The sequence below is a fragment of the Balaenoptera acutorostrata genome, chromosome 2 (genome assembly GCF_949987535.1).
Source record: "Balaenoptera acutorostrata chromosome 2, mBalAcu1.1, whole genome shotgun sequence".
In the NCBI taxonomy this organism is placed as follows: domain Eukaryota; kingdom Metazoa; phylum Chordata; class Mammalia; order Artiodactyla; family Balaenopteridae; genus Balaenoptera; species Balaenoptera acutorostrata.
Window position 1 is genome coordinate 181,881,093 of NC_080065.1, and position 18,593 is coordinate 181,899,685.

General features: G+C 47.3%; 1 protein-coding gene across 1 annotated transcript in view; it reads right to left on the reverse strand.

The window, feature by feature from the left end:
* The window catches only part of CATSPERD (cation channel sperm associated auxiliary subunit delta), a 45,962-nt gene that overhangs the window by 18,704 nt on the left and 8,665 nt on the right, over positions 1-18,593 (reverse strand). The window contains exons 6-13 of the mRNA XM_057540470.1: positions 17,237-17,304; positions 15,509-15,622; positions 14,214-14,297; positions 9,856-10,006; positions 9,006-9,101; positions 2,869-2,951; positions 2,322-2,498; positions 152-265 (exon numbers count right to left, since the gene is read on the reverse strand). Coding sequence (XP_057396453.1) covers positions 152-265; positions 2,322-2,498; positions 2,869-2,951; positions 9,006-9,101; positions 9,856-10,006; positions 14,214-14,297; positions 15,509-15,622; positions 17,237-17,304 — 887 coding nt within the window. The remainder of the gene's footprint in view (positions 1-151; positions 266-2,321; positions 2,499-2,868; positions 2,952-9,005; positions 9,102-9,855; positions 10,007-14,213; positions 14,298-15,508; positions 15,623-17,236; positions 17,305-18,593) is intronic.

An 18,593-nucleotide genomic window follows, 5' to 3' on the forward strand; every position in this document is an offset into this window, starting at 1 on the left:
GTTTCTAGGGGGCTTCCTGAGTGAGTGTTTCTTCCGGGAGGTTGCCAGGGAATTTCCAGAGCCTGGGAATTGTGGGCACAGGACGTGAGGCCAAGGGTGCTAGGGATGCCGGGTATCAGCAACACTTGTCAAGCAGATAAAGCGTCCTCACTAGTGGGACTGGTGATGTGCTGGGCCGGGGTATCATGAGGGCCGTCAACTCCAGCTCACTGTTCATATCAATGGTATACATTTTATTTTCAAATTCTCCCTGCAGAAGTTCCACCTAGTTAGAAATGAAAAAAAAAATCCATCAGTCAATCATTCAATCAATCAAATCAAGCCTCTGTTCCCCAAACTACAGGGCAAGTGGTCAGTGGCAGGAGGGGGTTCCCCAGGGATGGAACCTTCCAGTCTCTAGGGTGCAGCAGCCTGGGCTGTCACTCAAGCCACTGTCTTCCCCGCTAGACCCTGCACCCGCAGAAGACCCTCAAGGTTCCGCCCCACCCCCCGGACACAGCCCCTCTTCTCTCCAGAAGTACCCTGGCCCCTCCACTCCCCGCCTGACTTCTGCAGTAATTGCCTCCTTGCTTGCGTTTCTTCCTAGAATTATTGCCAAGCGTGCATTCCTAGATGATATAATTTTTCTGTTTGCAAACATTTTGTCTTTTTAAGTCTCTTTCAATCCACAGCGTCCCCTCCATCCCCTTCCTTTTCATTTCTAGACATCTTTGAAGAACCCAGACCGTGGGACCTGTAGATTTCCCACCGTCTGGATTTTCCTGGGGCAGATGGACACACGTTCCTATGTGCTCTGCCTTTTTGGCAGATTGGTGGCTGGATCCATCAGATTAGGGTGGGATCGAGTTGGCAAGACCCAGCGGGTGATTGATATTCCATAGGTGGCATGTAACGGCCCGCTGTCTCTCTTTTCTGACGCTGGGGTTGCCACAGGGCGATACCTTATCATTTTGTTTTCATATATTCACTGGAGTAATTTTATAAAGAGACCCTTTCCCTGTGCTATTTGCTGACCCAGTAGAAGGGTGTGAAGGAGAGGAGGAGAAATGCTTGCATCGTGCCTTTTATTTATCCCATTTTTAAGACAGTGGGTTGGTTGCCTGCCGTGCTAGGAGGGGAACCAGTAAGTTGCTTCTGATTCCAGGTCTGGGGTTGGCAAGGAATGACAAGATTAACTGAAACGTCCTGTCCTGGCAACAGGACTCATGATTGCCTGTGTGCATCCTGGTCTCCTGGTGAAGGCGGCGTCTGCCAGGCTATTTACCCCGTCCAGACTCTATTCTTTAAAAGCAAATCGCTAAGGCCAGTCCACACTCAGGCAGGGGGCATTCAATGCCACCTCCTGGAGGGGAGAGTATGTACTTATGTTATTTGGAACTCTTCTGTGATGGAGAGGTGTCTCCCATCCCTTTATTTATTCAGTCATTTATTTACATTGGTATGGACTTGTGTATATTTATTTTATACTGTAGCTCATTATCCAATACTGTGTTATTTTTGTGACTCACAACTATTTCAGCTTTCATCCATAGGATCTTGATATGCTAAATAGTCGCTTTGTCTTTTTTGGTGGGGAAACACTACTTGCTAACGCCATCTTTCTCAGAACAGTTTCAGTGGCCAAATACTTGCATAAAAGCCTTGCTGTTGCTTCCTTTCTCTGTCTCTCATTCTCTCTCTCTTTTTTTTTTTAAATTTATTTATTTATTTTTGGCTGTGTTGGGTCTGTTTCTGTGCGAGGGCTTTCTCCAGTTGCGGCAAGTGGGGGCCACTCTTCATCGCGGTGCGTGGGCCTCTCACTATCGCGGCCTCTCTTGTTGCGGAGCACAGGCTCCAGACGCGCAGGCTCAGTAGTTGTGGCTCACGGGCCCAGTCGCTCCGTGGCATGTGGGATCTTCCCAGACCAGGGCTCGAACCCGTGTCCCCTGCATTGGCAGGCAGATTCTCAACCACTGCGCCACCAGGGAAGCCCTCTCATTCTCTCTTTCTTTCGTTTTCCTGCACTTTGCATAAAACCAGCAATTCCCAGACTCGCCAGACACGTGATTTCAAAGACCCACAGGAAAATGCTCAGGGCTGGGGATTGACATTTTTACTGTGGCAAGTAAAGAAAATAAGAAAAAAACCTGTTCCCATCTATTAGCACCATCATCTCATAAAAGGATGTTTTAGACAAAGTGTGTTTTATTGATAAACTGTACATGGCACAGTTGCCTTTCTTTTTTTTTCATTTCACTGATCACCATGGACTCAAAGGCCCTTTGGAAATGGACACTCTAACATCTTTCTGGAAATTAATCCACAGAGTCACGACCACATACTTTGCAGACATCAACTTGGAGTTGGGGATCCATGAGAATCGCCTGGATGTTCACAGGGCACTTCTGGAAATCAAAAGCTGGAGAGATTGAGTCAGGAAGCGGGGTCAGTATTTCAAGCATCCCCACGTCAGTGAACATGAGGACGGCCTCTTTGGACCAGATGTTTTGGTCTGCAAACTAAGAGAAAAATGACTTCTGAGGTCAGCTCATTCTCATTCTTTTTTGAGGATTTAACCTTTTTCTTATGATTCATATTTAAAGAAGGTAGACCAAAAAAAAAAAAAAAAAAACCAAACCCTAAGAAACCAAAAAACCAAGCAAAGTCATAAGTACACTTTGTTGAGGCACCTACTCTTCAGTTGTAAAATTAATTAAAGTTACTGTTATATTATCACTATTGCCATTAAAAATATTATTACTATTTTAATAACTAGAGCAATTTCTTCAGAAAAAGGATCAGACAAAAGAAAAAAAAGAAAAAGGATCAGACATTTGAGAGGAAGACCGTTATTTCTTACCAACCAGGTAGCACCGGGATTTTACCTACTTTGATTAGAGAACTTGACAGGATTCCCAGGCTACCATAGTATAAATGATTCTCCTGAGTTAAAACGGCCAGTTCATTTTCATCTAGGGAAAACCAAACAAGACAGAACAAAAATTGAAACAAGGGTTGTTTCCATGGACAAAAATATAAAATATATTAAATATTAAAATTAGAAAATTACCCCAAATTCCATCATACAGACCGGGGGTCAGCAAATTTCTTCTTTAAAGGACGAGATGGGGACTTCCCTGGTGGTGCAGTGGTTAAGAATCTTCCTGCCAATGCAGGGGACATGGGATCGAGCACTGGTCTGGGAAGATCCCCACATGCCACAGAGCAACTAAGCCCGTGCACCACAACTGCTGAGCCCGTGTGCCACAACTACTGAAGCCCGCGCGCCTAGAGCCCGTGCTCCGCGACAAGAGAAGCCACCACAATGAGAAGCCCACGCACCGCAACGAAGAGTAGCCCCCACTCGCTACAACTAGACAAAGCCCATGTGCAGCAACGAAGACCCAACACAGCCAAAATAAATAAATAAAAAAAAAACAAACAAATAAATAAAAGGAGAAAAAGGACGAGATGATAAGGATTTTCTGTTTTGCTGGTCATGTGATGTCTGTTACAAGTATTGGACCCTGCAAAAGCAGCTTATGGATAACTTGTAAATGGATAGGTGGAACTATGTGCCAATAAAACTTTATTTAAAAAAAACAAGTGGTGGGCTGGAATTGGCCCACGGGCCATGGTTTGCTGACCCCTGTTGTAGGTAATGACTGTTAGTATTTTAGTAAACATCCTTTCCAGTAGTTTTATATATGTGGGGATTATATTCTGGGACCCTTAAAGCTGCTTTTTATATATATATATATTTTAATTAATTAATTAATTAATTAATTTTTGGCATGTTGGGTCTTCATTTCTGTGCGAGGGCTTTCTCTAGTTGTGGCGAGCGGGGGCCACTCTTCATCGCGGTGTGCGGGCCTCTCACTGTGGCAGCCTCTTTTGTTGAGGAGCACAGGCTCCAGATGCGCAGGCTCAGTAGTTGTGGCTCAGGGGCCTAGTTGCTCCGCGGCATGTGGGATCTTCCCAGACCAGGGCTCGAACCCGTGTCCCCTGCATTGGCAGGCAGATTCTCAACCACTGCGCCACCAGGGAAGCCCTGCTTTATATTTTTTTCTCTTTTTTTTTTTTTGATAGTACAAGTTCAGTTTATTTATTTATTTATTTTTAAATTGAAGTATAGTTGAAATATATTTTTCTTTCCTTCCATGTACATGAGTGTACTTGGCCCATTGGCATTCTGGTGCCTGGATGAACCATAACTTATTTAACCAGTGCTCCACTGATGGACACTGAGGTTGTTTCCAGTCTTTGGCAGATACAGAGTTCCAAGGAATGCAAGACATCATTAAAAGGTCTTATGAGAGGGGATGGCAAGATCCAATGTACATTTTTATTCTGTTTAAAAAAGACAGGGACTTCCCTGGTGGTCCAGTGGTAAAGAATCTGCCTTCCAACGCATGGGATGTGGGTTCGATCCCTGGTCAGGGAACTAAGATCCCACAGGCCGTGGGGGAACTAAGATCCCACAGGCCGTGGGGCAACTAAGCCTGCGTGCCACAACTACAGAGCTCGCACGCCTCAACTAGAGAGTCTGAGTGCCACAAACCACAGAGCCCACGCGCTCTGGAGGCTGCGCGCCGCAATGCAAGATCCCGCGTGCCGCAACGAAGAGCTGACACAGCCAAAACGGTCAGTCATTCAATCAATCAATCAATCAAACAAAAATAAATAAAATAAAAAAGACAAGGAAGTTTTCAGAAGCAGCAAGGTTTGGGGCTCTACTGACACCTGGGGCAGGATGGTTCTTCGTGGCGGAGCCGTCGTGGCCACAGTGGGGTGTGGAGCAGCATCCCAGCCTCCACCCAGAAGATACCAGGAGCCCCCCGAGTCCTGACGACTACACATGCCTCCAGACACTGCCCAGTGTCCCCAGGTTGAGAGCCAGCGGTTAGATGGAGAAAAGGGATCCCTCAGGGCAGCGGTAAGCCATGGGATGAGATTCCAGATACACAAACCTGAATGCAATCCTTGCAAGTTTGGACTCTATTCTTTAGAACATAAGGAACCAATCCAGCAATCCCACTCCTGGCCATATATCCAGAAAAGGTGGAAACGCTAATTCAGAAAGATACATGCACCCCAATGTTCACTATTTGCAGCAGTCAAGACATGGAAGCAACCTAAATATCCATCAACAGATGAATGAACAAAGAAGATGTCGTATATGTATATACAATGGAATATTACTCAGCCATGAAAAAGGAATGAAATAATGCCATTCGCAGCAACATGGATGGACCTAGAGATGATCATATTAAGTGAAGTAAGTCAGAGAAAGACAAATATCATATGATACCATTTACATGTGGAATCTAAAAAAATGATACTAATGAACTTATTTACAAAATAGAAATAGACTCACAGACATAGAGAACAAACTTATGGTTACCAAAGGGGAAAAGGGGGAGGGATAAATTAGGAATTTGGGATTAACAGATATACACTACTATATATAAAATAATCAACAAGGACCTATTGTATAGTACAGGGAACTATACTCAATATATTATAATAACCTATAATGGAAAAGAATCTGAAAAAGAATATATATATTCAGTTTTATATATAGATATGAAACTGAATCACTTTGCTGTACACCTGAAACATTCTAAATCAACTATATACTTCAATAAAAAAAATTAAAATTAAAAAATTAAGGGGCTTCCCTGGTGGTGCAGTGGTTGAGAATCTGCCTGCCAATGCAGGGGACACGGGTTCGAGCCCTGGTCTGGGAAGATCCCACATGCCACGGAGCAACTAGGCCCGTGAGCCACAACTACTGAGCCTGCGCATCTGGAGCCTGTGCTCCGCAACAAGAGAGGCCGCGATAGTGAGAGGCCCGCGCACCGTGATGAAGAGCAGCCCCCACTTGCCACAACTGGAGAAAGCCCTCACACAGAAACGAAGACCCAACACAGCCAAAAAATAAATTAATTAATTAAAAAAAAAATTAAAAAAAAGAAAATAAGGAACCATTAAAGATTCTAGACATGGGAAGTGATGTGTACTCATGGTTTAAAAAAAAAAAAAAAGGAGGGGAAGACAACCCATAGAATGGGAGAGAATATATCTCTGATATATATTCTCATCCCATCTCTGATAAAGGACTTGTATCCAGAATATATAATAATTCAGTAATAAAAAGACCAACAGCCCAATTAAAAAATAAGCAAAAGGTCTAAATGGACATTTCTCCAGAAAAGATATACAAATGGCCAATAAGCACGTGAAGAGACCCTCAACGTCATTAGTCAGTAGGGAAATGCAAATCGAGGCCACAGTGAGATACCACTTCACAGCCACTAGGACGGCCCTAGTAAAAAAGACAGAAAGCCAAGTGTGGGTGAGGATGTGCGGAAATTGGAAAGGACAAATACTGTGTGGTCCCACTCACAGGAGGTCCCTAGAGGAGTCACATCCATAGAGACAAGAAGTAGGATGGTGGGGGCCAGGGGCTGGGGGAGGGGGACGGGGAGTTCCTGTTTAATGGGGCAGAGTTTCAGTTACACACGACGAATATATTCTAGAGATTGGCTGGACAACATTGTACCTATACTTAAAACTGTACTGCGCACTTTAAAATGTGTTCAGAGGGTAGATCTCATGTTAAGTGTTGTTACCACAATAAAAAAGAAAATGATGGGTAATGGAAAAGGCAAACAGTAGAATGACTCACACGATAATACGATACCATTTACATAAAAAGCAACCACCACATCTATCCCCCTCCCAAGTTATTACAATAATATTAACCATATTCCTTATGCTGTATATTACATCCTTGCGACTCATCACTTCATAATGTAGGCAAATGTCAAATCACTATGTAGTACACCTGAAACTAATATAATAGTGTATATCAACTCTATTTCAATAAATGAAAAGAAAAAATGGGGAAAAAAGGGGAAAAAAAAAGGCAACCACAACAAGCTACACAGATGGCGCTGTGCATTTTCAGCAGGTCCATATTTAATACATGTTGTGAGGCTTTCAACTGGCTAAAAAGCTACTTTCCAGATTCCTAACAGTGATGACCTTTAGGAAGCCAAAGAGGGGCCTGGATCCAAAAAGCTGGTCAGGGCTTCCCTGGTGGCGCAGTGGTTGAGAATCCGCCTGGTAATGCAGGGGACACGGGTTCGAGCCCTGGTCTAGGAAGATCCCACATGCCGCGGAGCAACTAAGCCCGTGCACCACAATTACTGAGCCTGCGCGTCTGGAGCCTGTGCTCCGCGACAAGAGAGGCCGCGATAGTGAGAGCCCCGCGCACCGCGATGAAGAGTGGCCCCCACTTGCTGCAGCTGGAGGAAGCCCTGGCACAGAGACGAAGACCCAACACAGCCAAAAATAAATATAAAAATAAATAAATAAATAAAAGAGCCTTCCCTAAATTAAAAAAAAAAAAAAAAAGCTGGTCAAAAGGACTTTAGTTATAGTTGTAATGTTTTTTTTAAAAAAACTTTTAAAGGACCATGCATCACTGGCATAATTATAAATTACTTTTATATCATTACTTTCTATCATGATAAATTAACGTTTAACAGATAAATGGACATAGACAGTAGGAGGTAACTCAGTGATGGGCAAACAGGGAAATATGGGATCTTAAAAGTTACAGGGGGGCTTCCCTGGTGGCGCAGTGGTTGAGAATCTGCCTGCTAATGCAGGAGACACGGGTTCGAGCCCTGGTCTGGGAAGATCCCACATGCCGCGGAGCGGCTGGGCCCGTGAGCCACGGCTGCTGAGCCTGCGCGTCTGGAGCCTGTGCCCCGCAGCAGGAGGGGCCGCGATGGTGAGAGGCCCGCGCACCGCGATGAAGAGCGGTCCCCGCACCGCGATGAAGAGTGGCCCCCACTTGCCGCAACTGGAGAAAGCCCTCGCACGAACCGAAGACCCAGCACAGCCAAAAATAAATAAACAAATAAATAAATAAATAAATTAATTAATTAAAAAAAAAAAAAAGTTACAGGGGTGGGACTTCCCTGGTGTCGCAGTGGATGAGACCCTGTGCTTCCAATGCAGGGGTCCCGGGTTCGATCCCTGGTCAGGGGACTAGATCCCACATGCATGCTGCAACTGAGAGTTCGCATGCCACAACTAAGGAAACTGTGAGCCACAACTAAGGAGCCTGCCTGCCACAACTAAGACCCGGTGCAACCAAATAAAAAAATAAATAAATATTTTTAAAAAATTACACGGGGACTTCGCTGGTGGTCCAGTGGTTAAGACTCCGTGCTTCCACTGCAGTGGGTAGGGGTTCAATCCCTGGACAGGGACGATCCCACATGCCGTGCTGCATGGCCAAAAAAAAAAAGAAAGGTCACATGACTCCACAGTTTGCTGCACTATTTGCCTCAAATAGTGAGGAGCAAAATTACACTGGTGGGTTTCATTTTACCTGACTGAACCAGCAGCAGGACAACAATTCACTGGCAAAGAACTCCTAGGGATGCCATCTGTCATGGGCTGAATTGTGTCCCTTCCAAACAAGATATTTTGAAGCCCTAACCCCCAGGACCTCCCCAGGATGTGGCCTGATTTGAAGCCAGGGTCTTTACAGAGATGATACGGTTAAGGTGAGGTCATTTGGGTTGGCCCTAATGCAATAGGACTGGCGTCCTTGTAAAAAGGGGAAATTTGGACACAGAGGGAAGATGATGGGAAGGCACAAGGGGAAGATGGCCGTCTGCAAGCCGAGGGGAGAGGCCGCCGAAGGAACTGGCCCTGCCGACACCTTGATCTCAGACTTCTGGCCTCCAGAACTGGGAGACAGTAAATGTCTGTTGTTCTAATTTGCCCAGTTTGGGGTGCTTTGTTAGAGCAGCCCCAGCAAACGCTATCCAACTGACATTTCATTTCATTGTGAAAGGGCACAAAAGTTTCTGCTCTGAGTTCCAGAATGTGTAATAACCGTGTTTTGTTTCTGTTTTGGCCAGGCTGGATCTAGGGGGTCAGAGGTGAATAAGTCAGGTCTAAAGCGCTTCTAGAAAGCTACCGACAGGTCGGGCACGCACTGGCAGCGACGCTGTGGATGGTGATGTTGGCTTCAGAGATGGAAGAATACAAGATGTGTTGTCCTTCTCGCACTTGGACAGGGTTGACCAGCTGACCTAGGAGACAACAGGGCAAATCGCGAGACATGTGCACGTATTAGGAAGGGGATCCCCCGCTGCCCACCTGGCCCCTCGGTTTACAACTCAGATGATAAAGAATCAAGGAAAATGCAGCCGTGAGATGCAATGCTGTAAAACTTTACACAGAATACATTAGGTTTAAGAAAATGCAACACCCACCCCCCCAATCTTCTTGATGTGAGAGCTCTGAGGAATGGACTGGATACCAGGTGAACTGCAGGATGCCTTTTACTCTACAGGTAACATGTAATCAGGCAGAACTTTCTTTCTGGAATGCCCCCCACCCCACCATGGCCAGGCCAGCCCTAAGCCCTTTTCTTGCATTGGAAGGAAACAGCTGTGTTCAGGTGGCCTGACTGGTACTAGGAGGCGTGCTGCAATTGTGAGTGCTCTGGCAGCCACTGTTGTGCCCAGAGGTCCCTGACAGCACCTCCTCCTGGGGGGCTGCCTTTTGCTCTTCTCCTTACTCGGGCTGGTAGGCTGGGGCTCATGTGCCTAGGCCTCAAAACAAGATCTGCAGTTCCTGGACTTGGCCCCTCTGCCCTAGGCGTCCAGTGACTTTCAGAACCTGCCTACAGGGCCTAAATATCCCAGGAGGAGGAAAATGGGGGTTGGGGGGTTGAAGTGAGGATGGCAAAGTGACAGTGGGCTTGTCCTCATCCACTCAGGTCAGGGGAGAGAAAAAATGACCGCTTGTGCTTGCCCCGCCCTGAGCCTGGGCCTCGCTCACCTGCGTTACGGGAAACCAGCAGGCTTTTCTCAAACCAGAAGATCAGGATGCCTTTCTGGCCCGGGGCAATGAGGACGTCAAGGGTCCCGTTGTAGTCAAAGGGCAGCCCGAAACTGCGGTTCAGGGGGTGGTCTGAGTAGCCGAACATGGCCTGAGAGAAGAATATTGAATCTTGAGCAAGAAAAGAAATGACCACCATAGAACTATGTGAGTCCATGTGCTTTGTCGCTGGAACTTTCTTCAGACCTTATTACCTAGTCCGGTGGTTCTCAGCTTGGGGTGATTCTGCCCCCAGGGGACACTGGACAGAGTCTGGGCTCATCTGTGGATGTCGTGACTTGCGGGGCTCCTGGTATCGAATGAGTGGGGGCAGCGTGGCTGCTCTACACCCCACAGCACCCGGGATGGGCCCTCACGACAGAGGACACCCCCGCGGTGCTGAGAGCCCAGCTCTCTCTCTCTCTCCTTCTGCTCTGCCATGCCCACGTTGGTGCCCTTGTACCTGCATTATTATTCAAGCTGATTTCCCAGGGCTGGTCCCCAGATACTTTTCTTTTTTTTGGCCATGCCCTGTGGCTTACAGGATCTTAATTCCACGATCAGGGATCAAACCTGGGCCCTGGCAGTGAAAGCGCAGAGTCCTAACCGCTGGACCACCAGGGAATTCTGCACCTGCGCCCTCCCCCCCCCATTCTTTTCCTAACAGCGTTTTGTGTCTTGTGACCCTCTAAGGGCTGGCTCTTAAGTAAAGTCTAAATTACTCTCTGTGGTTCTCAAAGTTCTCATCTGCTCTTTTTTTTTCCTTTTTTAATTAAAGTATAGTTGATTTACAATGTTGCAATAGTTTCTGGTGTATAGCAAAGTGATTCAGTTATATATAAATTCTTTTTCAGATTCTTTTCTATCATCTGTTCTTTACGGAAGACCTCTGACAGCACTACACAAGGATGGAATTAAAAAATCCAACACTGGGGCTTCCCTGGTGGCGCAGTGGTTAGAAACCCGCCTGCCAATGCAGGGGACACGGGTTCGAGCCCTGGTCTGGAAAGATCCCACATGCCGCGGAGCAACTAAGCCCGTGCACCACAACTACTGAGCCCCCATGCCACAACTACTGAAGCCCATGCGCCTAGAGCCCGTGCTCCACAACAAGAGAAGCCACCGCAATGAGAAGCCCACGCACCGCAACGAAGAGTAGCCCCCGCTCGCCGCAACTAGAGAAAGCCCACGTGAAGCAACGAAGCCAAAAATAAATAAAATTAAAAACAAGAAACGAAAAAACACCAACACTTGGGGTTTCCCTGCTGGCACAGTGGTTAAGAATCTGCCTGCCAATGCAGGGGACACGGGTTCGAGCCCTGGTCCGGAAAGATCCCACATGCCGCGGAGCAACTAAGCCCGTGCACCACAACTACTGAGCCCCCGTGCCACAACTACTGAAGCCCATGCGCCTAGAGCCCGTGCTCCACAACAAGAGAAGCCACCGCAATGAGAAGCCCACGCACCGCAACGAAGAGTAGCCCCCGCTCGCCGCAACTAGAGAAAGCCCACGTGAAGCAACGAAGCCAAAAATAAATAAAATTAAAAACAAAAAACGAAAAAACACCAACACTTGGGGCTTTCCTGCTGGCACAGTGGTTAAGAATCTGCCTGCCAATGCAGGGGACACGGGTTTGAGCCCTGGTCCAGGAAGATCCCACATACCGCGGAGCAACTAAGCCTATGCACCACAACTACTGAGCATGCGCTCTAGAGCCTGTGAGCCACAACTACTGAGCCCGCGTGCCACAACTACTGAAGCCTGTGCACCTAGAGCCCGTGCTCCGCAACAAGAGAAGCCACTGCAATGAGAAGCCCGTGCACCGCAACGAAGAGTAGCTCCGCTCTCCTCAACTAGAGAAAGCCCACGTGCAGCAACGAAGACCCAACGCAGCCAAAAATAAGTAAATAAATAAAATAAATTTATATATAAAAAAACCCCCAACACTGACATTGGTTCATAAGTGAGTCCCACCAAGACACCGGCATCCGTTTTCGAGAAGATGCACCGTGGCGGAGGGAGAGATTTTCTGCAGGATGGCTTGCCGAGTGCCTCCGAGTTTGCAGCAGGTGTACTTGGTTTGCAGGATCCTAGTTCCCCGACCAGGGATCGAACCCGTGGCCCCTGCAGTGAAAGTGCCGAGTCCTAACCACTGGACCGCCAGGGAGTTCCCTGGGTTGCTTTCTAAGTGCCTCCTGGGGCGAGTTGAGAAGCTTAGCGGTCAGGGCGAGGGCGGAGCGTGCACGGGCTGCTGACCGTGACTCGCCCCGCCCCGCCCCCACCGCGGCCGCAGGGGCCAGACCCACCCACCCTCACTACGCGCTAAGGGACCGTGAATGTGAGTCCGCAGCCCCCAGCCCACGCCTGCTCAGCGATGCATTGGCCGCCTGCCCGTCCCTGGAGCCTGAGAGGCATCTCAGCTGAGCTGCCAGGGGTCCGAGTAGCCAATTAAGACAACAAGCCAAACGCTAGAGTGCATTCCGCTTTTAATTGCTCACTGCGGTGGGCTAAGAGCCCAGGCCGGAGAAAACGTCAAGGGCCCCTGTCCGTCCCTCCCCAACGGAACCGCGGAGGGTCCCCTGGGTCAGCGCAGGGGTGGGGTTCATTTCCCTGTGTGGGGAGCCCCAATCAAAAGACGCCTGCAGGGACTTCCCTGACGGCCCGGTGGTTAGGAATCCGTGCTTCTACTGCAGGGTGCACGGTTCGATCCCTGGTCTGGTTGGGGAACTAAGATCTCGCATGCCGCATGGTGTGGCCAAAAAAACAAAAACAAACAAACAAGCAAAAAAAAAAAAAAAAAAAAAAACACCCAGGGCCAGGGCCTCGGCCTCGGCCTCGGGAGGTGGAAGGGCCAGGAACGGAAAAGTACAGAGTCAGAGAGCCGGGAATTGGCTCCAGGCTTCCCCCTCCTCCCTCCCTCAGGAGTCAGAGGTCTGAAGACCAAGCCTGGGCTGGGAATGCAGAGATGCGCAGAGCCTGCCTGACCAGAGGCAAGAGTCCTTGACCGCAACGCCTTCAGAGCCTGCTGGTGCATCGTGCCCCAGATGTGGAGTGGGGAGGGCAGCTCCCCCAGCCTCCGCCCCCATGCCCTCCAGGTAAAGCCTTGTGCCTGCCTGTGGTCAGGCCTGGGAAACCATGCACAGGTTGTAACCAGAGCCGGACTCCTCAGCCACCTCTACATTCTTGGGATTTCCAGAGTCTGGGAGTGTCTCATTCACCAGGCGCCCTGGCAGTGCGTGCTCCTGAGGGGACTCTGGGTGGGGGGCTGGGCCCACCGTGTGATTAGAGGGCGGGGCTTTCAGCCACCAGGTAAGCAGCCCAGCCTCTGGGAGCTTCCTGATCGTGGGTCTCCCCCAAACTTCAGAGTGGCACACCTTGCTTACAAATTTTGCAACACAAGGGTACTGACTGTACTTTAATCTTTGCCTGACTTAATATTTTTTCTTCAAATGCACTTTGCATGGACTGATTCCTCTTCTTAACTTAGTCTCATCCTAAATGATACCTGTAAAGTCACGGTTTTCATGTCCCGATTTTCTGAATCCACATGGAAATAATTGTTAACAAAAGGGTTGACATGAGGCATTTAAAATGGTCTTGGGTGCCACCGGTGACACATGCACCACACCTTGTATTTTGTCCCTTAGTGCCCAGCACCTCCTAGACCCTACTTAAATATTGCTGAGTGCATGCCTGAATGAGCTAATGAATGGGGGGAGAGAGGGATGGTGGGTGTGTGGTTGGGTGGAAGGGTACATGGATGAATAGGTAGCTGGGTGGATGGATGGTTGAGTAGATGGATGAATGGGAGAGTGGATGGATGAATGAATGGATGTGTGGATGGGTGGATGGATGGATGGATGGATGGAGGGATAAGCAGGTTAATGGATGGATGAGTAGGTGGGTAGATAGGTGGATGGATAAATAGATAAATGGAAGGACGGATGGATGGATGGGTGGATGGATGAGTAGATGGGTGAGTAGGTGGGTTGGTGGATGGATGGATGGATGGATTAATGAATAAGTAGTTTAATGGATGGATGGATGGATGGATGGATGGATGAGTAGGTAGGTAGATGGAAGGATGGGTGGGTGGGTGGATAAATAGATAAATGGAAGAATGGATAGATTGATGGATGGATATGTGGATGGATGAGTAGGTGGGTCAATGAGTGGTTGGATGGATACATGGATGGACAGGTGAATGAAAAACTAGATGGATTTCAGATATGAAAATCTAAGTGTGTGAGTTTTGACAAAAACCTGGCTTGTGGTAAGGGTCACTGACGTGGTTCTTCCCAGTCCAAAAGGTACTTACCTTCCGTTGGTCAACGAGAAGCAGCCCAACCTGTGAGAGGGAGTAAAAGTAGAAGATCCCGCCCAAGGACCCGACTAGTTCTGCCTACGAAACAAACAAAATATAAGTAAGTCATAAACGTGTGCTTAATTCTAAATTTAACTCTAGATTATCCAGTAAGCTAAAAGGAAGGAAAGTCTTTTTTTTTTTTTTTTAACAATATTGTGATCTATTTCTCCTCTGTAAAAACATAGCATGTAGGGCAGAACTTTGAATGAAGTCGGCTTTGCCTGGGCTGATAGAGGAAGTGGTGTGACCCACACTGTGAGGTGCCTGCCTAGGTCCCTCACTCCTGCCTAGGTTCCTCATTCCTGATCTTTGGCTGGTCAGCAAAGTGCCCACCAGCAGGCAAGTTGGAGCATGAGGCCAAGGACCCCAACCTAGGGACAGTGGGACAGATTGCCATGGCAACCCAGCTGGCTCCCTCCAGACACCTTTCAGGTAAGAGAGAAAGACCAGCATCTTATTTAAGCCTCTGTTATTTGGTTGTGTGTGTGTGTGTCGGGGTGGGGAGTATTTCTGTTATATACAGTGTCCTCCCCTAATTCATAGGTTGAAACCCTAACCCCATGTCTTAGTCTGTTAGGGCTGCTATAACAAAATACCATAGACTGGGAGGCTTATAACAACAGTGCCCTCCTTTATAAGGGCACTAATCTCATTCATAAGGGCTCCACCCTCATGACCTAAGCACCTCCCAAAGGCCCCCATCTCCTAATACATCACATCAGGCGTTAGGATTTCAACATATGAATTTCGGGGGGGACACAAACATTCAGACCATAGCACCCCCAACATGATGGTATTTGGAGGTACGGTCTTTGGGTAGCAATTAAGTTTACTAAGCCCCAATCCAGGATAACCTCATCTTGACTAATTACATCTACAAAAATCCTATTTCCAAGGAAGGTGACATTCTGAGGTTTCGGGGTGGACATGAATTTTGGGGGGACGCATGTTCAACCCAGTCCAGTTCTCTCATCTGTAAAATGGGGATGCTGGTGGTACCTGATGTCGTAATCCACGTGCCGCCTTTACTATGGCACTAGCTTTTTCCATGAACAGTGCTGTCTCCTTTCCGAACTTCCTACTCTCCCTGGCCAGCTGCTCTGACCTGAAATTCTTCCCTACCCTCCCATCCGGCTGGACTCTTCGAGAGAGAAAAGTCCTTGCTCGCCACGGACAGCTAATTACTCCTATCCCACAGGATACACCTTTCTGTTTGTTTGTTCATTTTCTTACCAAATTGAACATACCTGTCTTTCCTGGGCATACTTCTGAAATCTGTATCCCCGGGTATTTGAGAAATAGATATTGGCCTGAGATATCTGATCTCCATGCAAATAAGCAAAAACGGAGTTACTGATATCCTGGAAGAACACATACGTAAAACAGTCTCCTTAAAAGGAGATAGAAGGTGGGGTGTGGGGCGGCTGGGGAGATGTTCTTTAAACAAAGAAATCAGTTCTGGAGGTCTAATGCACAGCATAGTGATCACAGACAACAATACTGTATTAGAAACTTCAAAGTTCCTAAGAAACTAGATCTTGTTTCCACAACAGAAAAGCAATGATAATTTTGTGACATGACAGGATGGTAATCATACTGCAACATGTAAATGTAGCAAATCGACACATTGTACACCTTAAATTTACACAGTGTGGTATGTCAGTTACATCTCAATTTAAAAAGCAGGGAGGGGCTTCCCTGGTGGCGCAGTGGTTGAGAATCTGCCTGCCAATGCAGGGGACGCGGGTTCGAGCCCTGGTCTGGGAAGATCCCACATGCCGCGGAGCAACTCGGCCCGTGAGCCACAATTACTGAGCCTGCGCGTCTGGAGCCTGTGCTTGGCAACGAGAGGCCGCGATAGTGAGAGGCCCGCGCACCGCGATGAAGAGTGGACCCCGCACCGCTATGAAGAGTGGCCCCCGCTTGCCACAACTAGAGAAAGCCCTCGCACAGAAACGAAGACCCAACACAGCCATACATACATACATACATAAAAAGAATGTAAGCAGACAAGAATAGCATTAAAAAATAATTTAAAAAAAAAAAAAAAAAAAGCAGGGAGGACAGATGCCAGTGATTACATGCCTGGGCATTTATCCCAGAGAAATGAAAACTTATGCCCACACAAAAACCTGTACATGAACATTTATAGTGGCTTTATTTGCACCAGCCAAAAAGTGGAAACAACCCAATTCTGGTACACCCACCACTGTGGAAAAGAACAGACTAGACATATATGCGACAAATCGGATGAGTCTCCTGAGAATTTTGCTGAGAAAAGCTAGTCCCCAAAGGTTTCATATTGAATGATCCCATTTATACAACATTCTTGAGATGATAAAATTAGAGAGATGGAGAACACGTTAGTGGTTGCCAGGGGTTAGGGCAGGGCACAGAGGTATGGAGAGTTTTGGGGCCACGAAACAGTTCAGTGTTTTGATGGCAATAGCGGTTCTCTGACTTTAGGCAGTTGTATCCATGTCAATTTCCTGTTTGTATCACTATAGTTATGTAAGATGTAACCACTGGGGGAAACTGGGTGAGGGATACATGGGACTCTGTATTATTTTTTCAACTTCCTGTACATCTATAATGATTTCAAAGTAACAGGTTTTAAAAAAAGGAGACAGATGGATATATTCACAGTGTGTCAGCCAGATGATCTGAGGAGCCCCAGAGACCTCCCACGGGCTCTCAGTCCTCTTCTGAACCCTGGGAGATAGCATGGCCTGAGTCCTGAGTCCATCACTATCCCAGCCCTCAAGGCTTACACTTTTTTTTTTTTTTTTTTTTGCTGCGCCGCATGGCATGTGGGATCTTAGTTCCCTGACCAGGGATCAAACCCGTGCCCGCTGCAGTGGAAGCATGGAGTCCTAACCCCTGGACCGCCAGGGAAGTCCCTACACTGTCTTTATTTCCATTCATAATTAGCTCACAGCAGAGTAAAAAAATGAGATAAAACACATGGTACTCACCATGCAAAAGGAATTTCCACTGTAACAACAGTTGTCACCAGAAATATGTGAAACAGGGTGTTCTACACCTGAAAGGAAAAGGGAATTGAAATGCTCTCTGAGTTCCCTGAATGTTCAGAGAGAAGGTTAGAGCAGGGCTTCTCACCCTCCGCACTGACATCTGGGGCCAGATTGTTCTCAATTGAAGGGGCTCCTGGGCCCTGTGGGATGTTTTGCAGCATCCCTGCTTCTACTGACTTATTTAACTTATTAAATTAGTTAAATAGTGATTCATTTAACCAGTGGAACTCTACTCCAGTCTTTTTTTTTTTTTTAAGGTTTTCTTAAGCTTTAGATCACAAAGCATCCTTTTTTTTTTTTAATTAAAAAAAATTTTTTTTTATTTATGGCATGTAGGATCTTAGTTCCTGACCAGGGATTGAACCCATGGCCCCTGCAGTGAAAGCACGGAGTCTTTTTTTTTTTTTTCCAAATAGAATTTATTTATTTAGGCTGTGCCAGGTCTTAGTTGCGGCATGAGGGAATCTTAGTTGTGGCATGCAAACTTTTAGTTGCAGCATGTGAACTCTTTTAGTTGTGGCATGCGTGTGGGCTCTAGTTCCCCGACCACGGATCGAACCTGGGCCCCCTGCATTGGGAGCTTGGAGTCTTACCCACTGGACCACCAGGGAAGTCCCTCTCCTCTAGTCTTGACAACCAAAAATGTCTCCAGACATTGCCAAGTGTCATCTGGCCAGTGAGGGGCAGAATTGTCCCTGGTTAAGAACCACTGGTTTGGGGTCTTCCTTGGTGGTGCAGTGGTTAGGAATCTGCCTGACAATGCAGGGGACACGGGTTCGATCCCTGGTCCAGGAAGATCCCACCTGCCGCAGAGCAACTAAGCCCGTGCGCCACAACTACTGAGCCTGTGCTCTAGAGCCTGTCCTCCGCAACAAGAGAAGCCACCGCAATGAGAAGCCCACGCACCGCAACGAAGAGTAGCCCTCGCTCGCTGCAACTAGAGAAAGCCCGTACGCAGCAATGAAGACCCAGTGCAACCAAAAATAAATAAAATTTTTAAAGAAAGAGAGAGAGAGAGAAAAGATAAAACTAAAAAAAAAAAAAAAAAAAAGAGCCCACAAGCCATGCAGTGTGGGGGGAAAAATATATTTTAAAAAAACGGAAAACCCCACTGGTTTGGCAGAAACTCGTTTAGGACTCTGCCAAAATTGCAGGAAGTGTGCCTTTCTCTTAGCAAGGCATTCTTTGATTCTGTTTTAAAAGGAGAAGCTTCAGCTCCAAAGAAAATACACACGTGGCCAACAAGCACATGAAAAGATGCTCAACATCACTAATCATTAGGGAAATGCAAAGCAAA